General features: G+C 64.3%; 1 protein-coding gene across 2 annotated transcripts in view; it reads left to right on the top strand.

The window, feature by feature from the left end:
* The window catches only part of SLC5A10 (solute carrier family 5 member 10), a 55,262-nt gene extending 46,702 nt beyond the window's left edge, over positions 1–8,560 (top strand). The window contains exons 10-15 of one of the 2 annotated variants that reach the window (XM_029211650.1): positions 1,338–1,445; positions 3,600–3,750; positions 7,368–7,536; positions 7,660–7,875; positions 8,065–8,122; positions 8,239–8,560. In XM_029211650.1, the coding sequence (XP_029067483.1) occupies positions 1,338–1,445; positions 3,600–3,750; positions 7,368–7,536; positions 7,660–7,875; positions 8,065–8,122; positions 8,239–8,345 (809 nt within the window). In that variant the 3' untranslated portion in view covers positions 8,346–8,560. The remainder of the gene's footprint in view (positions 1–1,337; positions 1,446–3,599; positions 3,751–7,367; positions 7,537–7,659; positions 7,876–8,064; positions 8,123–8,238) is intronic. The other variant, XM_029211652.1, reaches the window with a different exon arrangement.

An 8,560-nucleotide genomic window follows, 5' to 3' on the forward strand; every position in this document is an offset into this window, starting at 1 on the left:
CTGGTGCCCACCTTGTGGCAGGAGGGAGGACAGTGGGACACACTGAGCCGGAGGTGCCAGGGGTGGGGGCCTGGCGGGGCCGATGCCCTGGAAGCCTGGCACTCGGGGACGCGGGTCATGGGGGAGGGGATGATGCTGCTCCAGCCCCTCTGGCCCCGGGGAGGGGGCCTGAGACCCTCGACGGTGGGTTGGGCATCTAAGGAGCAGCGTTAACCCAGGAGTGCCCGGTCCGCGCAGGGGCTCCAAGTCACGGAAACATCAATGCCCACGCGTGGAAACGTTACCCCCCAAACAGGCCCCTGTGCCTGCGCGGCTGAGCGGTGGCTGCTGTTCCTGAACTTTCCCCACAATCGCATCCCCACATCTCTGTGTCTCTGTGTTTGCTTGCTCTGTGCATTCCTCTGCGGGCCCTGCTGAGAATCCAGGGGGCAGGGGCCAAAGGTGTTTAAAGAGTGTTTCCCAGAGGAACAACAGCACGTGGGTCGACCCTGTTACCTCCGCTGGCTCTCGGGAGCCAGGCCCCCCTCCGTCAGGCCCTGAACAGGGTCAGGCTCCAGCGGCTGGTGGGGAGTCTGGGATTTCAGATTCAGGCCAGGTCTGGGCCATCCACTCAATCCTTGTTCACTCAGAGGGCGAGCAGTGGGCGCTGCCCCCGCCACGGGGGAGGGTCTGCAGCAGAACCACCTCCCGTGCCGACAGCCCCAGTTGTCCAGGGGAGGTGAAGTGCTGAAAACGAGCGATATGGGGGGAGGGGGTCATGGGGGAGGGGGGTTATTTCAGATGGAGGCGATGACTTCTGAGCCGCCCCTGGGAGGGCCTGGGAGAGCAGCACCCAGCACAAAGGCTCGGGTGGGAGGAGGCTGGGGTGCGGGGAGAGGGGCAGGGAAGGAGACCGGCCCGAGGAGCTGGGAGTCTGGAGGGTCTTGTGCGGAGCTCTGGGCTCCCTTCTTGTTTGAGGGGTCAGCCCGGGTGGGGGGCCTCCACCTGCCCCTCTGGGGAGGAGGGCTGAGGGCAGGAGGTGGGGGGAAGGAGACCGGACGCCTCACCTGGGCGGGGCTGCCCTGCAGGGGAGCCGGCCTGGTGTGGGCCAGGGAGCTGGGGTCACGGGATGGGCAGCAGGCCGGAGGAGAGGGTGTCAAGGGCCAGAGTAGTCTCTGAGGCCGGCCCCCGCCTCGTCACCCAGGCTGGGAAACTGAGGCCCAGGGCCGAGCAGCCGCTGGTGGCAGATGGTGACAGAGCGGGTGCGGCCAGGCTCCTGTCCTCAGCCCGGGGCTTGCCCACCCCAGGGAGGGCGGGCGAGGGGCGGGCGGGGGACACTAGGCATCCCTCTCGCGCAGATGACGTGGGCTGTGTGGTGCCCTCTGAGTGCCTGCGGGCCTGCGGGGCCGAGATCGGCTGCTCCAACATCGCCTACCCCAAGCTGGTCATGGAGCTGATGCCCACAGGTGAGGCTCCAGCTGGGTCCGGGGAGGAGCCCTGGGGGCGGTGGAGCCCACTCTGGATCCAGCGTGACTCTGTGTGACATCCAGGTGGGATGAGCATAGCGTGAGGAAAGTGGTAATAATAGGAGACACACAGGGCACCCACCGTGCGCCAGGTGCCACACCCGGGGCGTCACATGTGGCTAACTCGCGTCCTCTTCTCAGGAACCCTGGGCGCTGTGACCTTCATTCCCACTTTAATTTTTTTTTTTTTGTCACACTGCACGGCATGTGGCGTCTTAGCTCCCCGGCCAAGGATCAGACCCGTGTGTGCCTCCTGCAGTGGAAGCGTGGAGTTTTAACCTCTGGACCACCGGGGAAGTCCCTCATCATCCCCACTTTAGAGATGGGGACACTGAGACCCAGGGTGCCCTGGCCAAGGTCACGTGGCAAGTGAGCTGCAGAGCTGGGTTCTGAACTCAGGCGGTCTGCCCCCAAGGCTCATTCGCTTAGCCGGTGCTGGCCTGTCCCTCCAGAAAGGCTGCCACTGTCTCCTCTTTCAGGCCTGCTGGGTGTTAGGCCCTTTCACAAACTGCTTCTTTTTTTTTTTTTTTTGCGGTACGCGGGCCTCTCAACTGTTGTGGCCTCTCCCGTTGCGGAGCACAGGCTCCAACACGCAGGCTCAGCGGCCATGGCTCACGGGCCCAGCCGCTCCGCGGCACGTGGGATCTTCCCGGACCGGGGCACGAACCCGTGTCCCCTGCATCGGCAGGCGGACTCTCAACCACTGCGCCACCAGGGAAGCCCACAAACTGCTTCTTATGTAAGGTTATGAGGCAGAGTTCTTAGCTGCGTTTTACAGATGGGGAAACTGAGGCACAGAGAGAGGAAAGTGACTTGTCCCGGGCCACCCCTCAGCATGGTTGCTGGGATTAAACGCAGCCGCACAGGGAAACTGACCGGCACGGGGCTTGGCTGCACTGTGGCTTCCCACCCCGGGGCCTCGTCTGCCCCTTCTGTTCTGGGGGCTCGCTGACACCCAGCCGTGTGAGCCATAACCCCTCTCCAGGCGTTGAGCTCCCTGTGTGAGAAATAGGAGGAGAATAAGCCCCAAGTTAATCCACCTCCCTGAGCAAGGGAAGGAGGTTGGAGAAATGTCTGCAGGAAAACCATGATTTAACTCACTTTCCTCTGGGCCCCACCTCAGTTAGCCTAAGTGAACAGAGAGGGCCATGGGATGCCTGGAAGTCACACAGCAGGTCAGACGCAGAACCAGGGCCAGGCAAGCAATGGCACCTGCAAGTCTGAGCCCTCAGGGAAGGTGGCTTATCCTGGGGTGGCGGAAAGGGGTGTGGAGGACAGACAGGGAATCTGCAGAGGTGGAGGAGGTGCTTAGACACTTGAAGAAAAAGCACAGGAAGCCTTGGAGACAGACTCGAACTGAAGCCCAGAGAGGGGAGGCGACCAGCCTGAAGCCACACATCACTGAGTCCTCTGCACACCCAGCCCCTCTCAAGCCCACGACCCCCGGCAGGCTTTGCACAGCAGGGCCTCGCCCACCTCGGTGGGGGCCCCTTATTCGTTTTCAGCCCATGACCGAGGCGGCTTTTGTCTCCTCTTTGGGCAACCACATCTCCTCTCTCACAGAGCCAACAAGACAGTGTGGCCACGCACAGGAAGTAGCAGGAAACCCCAGGCCCTGGGCCCCTGGGCCCTGCCCAGGGCGGGGCCTCCAGGCTGAGGGTCCCGTCCAGGCTGTCCTCACTCCCCCGCCCCACCCCTAAGTTCTGCCGCTGGCCTGCCGTGCATCCCTGGGCAACTCTCTTCCCCTCTCTGAGTTTCCACCTCCTCACCGTCCAATGAAGTCTGGGTGTGAAAGTGCTCTGTCAACTGGAAGCTCTGTAGAAGCGAGAGGCTGAGAACAGATCCCCGTTGCCAGCAGCCCGCAGGCTCAGGCAGCAGACGCGGGAGCCCCGCTGTTGTCCCCAGCCTCCCATGTCAGGGTCTCTCTCCCACCACCTCCAACCCCCCCACCTCCTCCCTCCTGGGCACCTCCTCCCTCCTGGACCTCTACTTGCAGGGACCTGGAGGGGCGTCAGACGGCGGGGCCTGGGCAGGAGGGCTCCCGGGGGCGGAGGCGCGGCCCGGGCAGGGTCACAGAGGCCCCTGTCCCCCCAGGCCTGCGGGGGCTGATGATCGCTGTGATGATGGCCGCTCTCATGTCCTCGCTGACCTCCATCTTCAACAGCAGTAGCACGCTCTTCACCATGGACATCTGGAAGTGGCTGCGGCCCCGTGCCAGGGAGCGGGAGCTGCTGCTGGTGGGACGGTATGGGGGAGGGGCTGAGAGGAGGGCTTCCCCAGCCACACCACCAGCCCATGAGGCCCCAGCAGAGTTGGGCTTTGAGGGATGAGTAGGAGTTTGCCAGTTGGAGAAAGGATGACACCAGGAAGGAGAGGAGAGAAGAGACCAGAACATTCTACCCCTCCCACCTTCCACATCGCTCTCCTGGCCACCCCTTCACGGCCACAACCCCCATCTTGGAGGCATCTCTTACCCCAAGCGGAATCTCTGAGGGAATCTGCCAGGGAGAGCCCCCTTCCCTAACCACGCAGAGATCTGCCTTCCCCAGGTCTGAGCCCCTAGCCCCCATGACGGTTCCCAGCTGCCCCAGAGAGGGCCACAGCCAGCACTCAGGTGTAGCCACACCCACACCATAGCTGTCCCTCTGGCCCCTGTGCCCCTGGCCCCACTGAGCTTCTGCCTACTTCTTCCGAGCCCTACTTGTCCCCTCCTTATTACCTTGATGACTCACCTGATCTTTCTAGACTCTGCTCAAGTGCCCCTCCTCCAGGCAGCCCTCCCTGATACCTGAGACCAAGGAATGAGCCCCCTCCCCTCAAAGCCTCCCACAGGAACTATAGCCTCGCTCCCATAGCACATGTAGGCCTTGTCGGTCCCACTGGTGTCCCGATGCCCCTCCACATGGGGGGAGGGGTGTTGTGCCTGGCACAGCCCTCCATCCCCAAGCTTGGCCGAGTATCCGGGAGTCCTTTAGGGGTGAAATTCAGTGATGGATGAAGAGGAGTCGATGCCCTCTCAGGAGTCCCACCCTGCCTGTCTCCCTCCAAGCCATGCAGCCCCCACTGTGCCGGTCGAGGGGGACCCGGCCCTCTGGTGCTGGGCTTGGCAGCAGTGCCCCCTCCAGCCGGGAGCCTGTGGCGCCCATCCTCAGGGTGGGGTCTCCTGGAGCTCCAGGCAGTCAGCCCGTGATGCAAAGCAGCCGGCCTCTGTCGGGACACGCCGGCTGGCAGGTGTGAGCTCAGGTGCAGCTCAGACCTCGTCTAGAACAGGGAGCCTCTCCCTCGGCTCCCCGGCGGCTTCTGTGTCAGCACCTGGACCACCCCTCCCAGCCCCTGTTGGACCAGCTCCTCCCTGAGCCCCTCCAGCCCCGGCTTCCCGGGAACTGGGGCCCGGATGTCCTCCTGCCGCCCAGGGCGTGCCTCGGCCCCCTGGCCTGGACACTGGTAGCCTCAGTCCCCCCTTGGCGGCTCCACGTCCCCTGCCTGCTACTTCCCAGCTTCCCGCTCCCACCTGAAGCCAGAGTCCTGAGCCGGTCTTCCCTCTATGCCAGCTCAGCCCCCCACAGGGCACCCTTGACCCTCCTTCTCACCCATCCACCCAGGTAAGCCCGCCCCGGGCCCTGCCAGCCTGCCTGTGGGCACCCGGCTGTGTGATGTGGGCCGGGCTGCTCACCTTCTCTGGGCCCCAGTTATCTCAGCTGCCAGGTCGGTGGGGTGGAAAGGGCCCAGTGCTGGGTGTGCGGCCAGGGCTTAGCCCTACCACGCCTCCGTCTTGAAGCACCAGGACAGCCCCCAGCGCCTCCAGCCTGCTCCCTGCCCAACAGCGCTGTTCAAGCTGTGTTTCCAGCTGTGTGGGCTCTGGATCCTTGGAGCCTCAGTCCAAGGAGAGATGGGACTCCCAGAGCGCAGGGCAGCAGAGGGCACCCTGAGCCTGGGATGAGGCCATCACGGGGATGCTGGGGAACCCCCACCCAGGTCTCCTCAGGTTGGGGGGGCCAGAGGAGCTATCATAAGCCTGGGGCCGTGACCGCCTCATGCCTGGGGCCCCGATCTTTGCCAGCCCCCAGCCCCACTCCCCGGTCCTCCCCTGCAGCCCCTTCTGTCCACCCTTCTCTGTTATTCAGTCCACTACTGCTGGCCCTCCCTGGGACCCTGCATCAAACTGGGCAACATAGGGGACCCAGAGAGGTCTCAGAGCCCCCCCAGCCCTTGAGGGGCTCCCCTGCAACCATGGCTGCAGCCCAGGGGCAGTGGAGGGGGCCAGTCATCCTGACGGCAGAGTGGGGGGGGCAGGGTGTCAGGAAGACTTCCTGGAGGAGGAGGGTCTTGAGCTGGGCCTCGGTGGACAAGGGGGTTTTGCTGGGGGAGGAGTTGAGAAGGGCATTCCAGGCAGAAGGAACAGCCTCTGGGTTTGGGGTCCCTCTGACAGCCTGGTGGCGGCTGAGTCATCAGACCAAACCCAAGAGGGCAGTAAGAGGGCCAGGGCCCCACTCTAGGCCGGGCTGGAGAGGACCAGCCCCACAAGAGATGCTGAGTCTGGTGTTGGACGCGAGGCCTGTTGGAGGAGGGCAGGGTGGAGCCTGCCTGTGCCTCTGAAGCGGGCAGCGCTGGCTGCCTGCCAGGCGGAGGGTTAATTAGCCCTAATCAAGGGGGTGCCTCCTTCCTCCACCCTCTCCTTCTGGCGTGGAAGGGAAGGGAAGGACAGGAGGCAGGCGGGCCCGCCCCAGCTGCACACATGGCCTCTGTCATTCCTATTGTGCTGTCCGGGGTTCCAGGGGGTCTCACGCATCACCCACCTCTGAGGGTAAGGGGCGTCCAGCTGACCCAGGACACAGCCGAGGGGCTCTCAGCCAGGGAGAGGCATACGGACACCTTGCCCCAGCTCTGTCCCCTTAGCCAGGTTCCACACCCCTTCAAAGCTGCAGGGTCTCCTCCTCCTGGAAGCCTTCCTGGATGGATGCTTCCTCTGGGCTCCTTCAGCACAGCCCTGAGCTAAGGATAACAGGCTCATCTGTTTTCTTTGCTCCACTTTGGGTGCTGGGCAGGAACCAGGCCTGCTCGGCACCAAGTCTGGGTCCCTAAGCCACGCCCTGCTCTCCGGTGGGCTCCTCATGAATGCCTCGTGGAGGAACGAGTGAAGGGTGTCCCTGCTGCGGGGGCGGGGGGTGGGAGGCACGCCCAGCGGGAGGCAGGCAGGAGCTGAGAGGAGGATTCCACGCAGGGTGGGCCAGGGAAGGGGCTTCGCAGCTGAGACCGCTGGGCTCCAAACCTTGCACTCCGGCTGGAGGTTGCCCAGTAGTGGATGTGAGTCCACAGCCAAGGGCTGTAGGGGGTGGGGGGTGGGGGGTGCCAACCAGAGGCCACGGCTCCTTCAAAGGCCCACCAGGGTTAGAGGAACGCTGGGAGGTCAGTCTGGCCTGAATGTGAGGGCAGGGGGTCATTCATGCAGTCAAGGATGTGTATTGAGCACCTACTGTGTGCCGGGAGATGCAGCAGTGAACTAGCAGGATGAGGCTGCTGCCGCCGCGAGTGGGAGATGGACAGCAAGCACAGAGAGGTTGGGATGGTGCCTTGAAGGTGGGCAGGAGAACCGGGGGGCCACGGGGGCCACTGTGAGACCCCAGGTACAAGCGTGAGAACACAGGCTGAGTCAGGGGCGGTTCCTGCCAGCGGCAGGGAGCCACGGAAGGGTCTGGAGAGGACAAGATCGGCCACGTCCCTGGAGGAGTGGACAGGGGCCAGGGAGGAGGCTGGAGCTGGAGCAGCAGGGGACAGATGGAGAGCAAGCCTTAGGGACCAGTGGGAGGCGAGGCAGGGCTGAGGAGAGGTCTCGAGGGACGGCCTGCCTGCTGCCGCCCGCAGGCTGGTCACTGTGGTGCTCATCGGCGTGAGTGTGGCCTGGATCCCGGTCCTGCAGGGCTCCAACAGTGGGCAGCTCTTCATCTACATGCAGTCGGTGACCAGCTCCCTGGCCCCCCCGGTGACCGCGGTCTTCGTCTTGGGCATCTTCTGGCGGCGGGCCAACGAGCAGGTGGGGTTGGGGAGAGCTGGGGTGGGGCTGGGCGCACATCTCCCCCTGCCGCCTGTGTGCCTGGGTCGGGGGGAAGCCTGGCCTTCCTCCCGAGGCCCCAGCTGCCCTGCCTTCTCCCCCCAGGGGGCCTTCTGGGGCCTGATGGCGGGGCTGGCGGTGGGCGCCACCAGGCTGGTGCTGGAGTTCCTGCACCCGGCCCCACCCTGCGGCCACCCCGAGGACCGGCCTGCCATCCTCCACAGCATCCACTACCTGCACTTCGCCGTGGCTCTCTTCGTGCTCAGCGGGGCCGTGGTGGTGGCTGGGAGCCTGCTGACGCCAGCCCCCCAGGGCATCCAGGTGAGCCTGTCCTGACCCCTGACCCTCTCCGACTCAGGAATTTTCTAGCTCTTGACCCGTAACCCCATCTGGCCCTGGTTCCTGGCCCTTTTTGAACTTGGCTGCCCTCTCACCATCACTGACCCCTGATCCCATCTGGGCCCACCCCCGTCCCGCCACCCTCACCCTCACCCTCACCCTTCCCTGCAGATCGAGAACCTTACCTGGTGGACCCTGGCTCAGGACCTGCCCTCGGGAGCCAAAACAGGTGTGTGTGTGACCCTAAGGCGCTCCCTCTCACTCCCACCCACGGCGGGGCTGGAGGCAAGGGCCCCGGGTGGGAGCCTGTGGCCCTCATCTGTCCCCACCTCCCGCCCCCTCCAGGTGACCCCCGAGCATCCCAGAAACATGCTTTCTGGGCCCGCGTCTGTGGCTTCAACGCCATCCTCCTCGTGTGTGTCAACGTCTTCTTCTACGCCTACTTCGCCTGACACCGTCCCCGGACGCCCCCCTTCCCCACCAAGGATACGGAGGCCCAGAGGAGTGTGGCGCCCCTCGTGGCCACAGGGCAGGTCAGTGCCCAGGGGCTGGCTGAGCCCGCAAAGCAGAAGCTCTGAAAAATTAGGGAGGAAATGGGAAAAAAGAATGTGTGATGCTTCAAAAACAGTAGTCGTAATTGGAAAGAAAATGAGATTTCTGATGAGCA

The sequence above is a fragment of the Monodon monoceros genome, unplaced genomic scaffold (assembly GCF_005190385.1).
Source record: "Monodon monoceros isolate NGI ecotype Baffin Bay Population unplaced genomic scaffold, NGI_Narwhal_1 Super_Scaffold_9, whole genome shotgun sequence".
In the NCBI taxonomy this organism is placed as follows: domain Eukaryota; kingdom Metazoa; phylum Chordata; class Mammalia; order Artiodactyla; family Monodontidae; genus Monodon; species Monodon monoceros.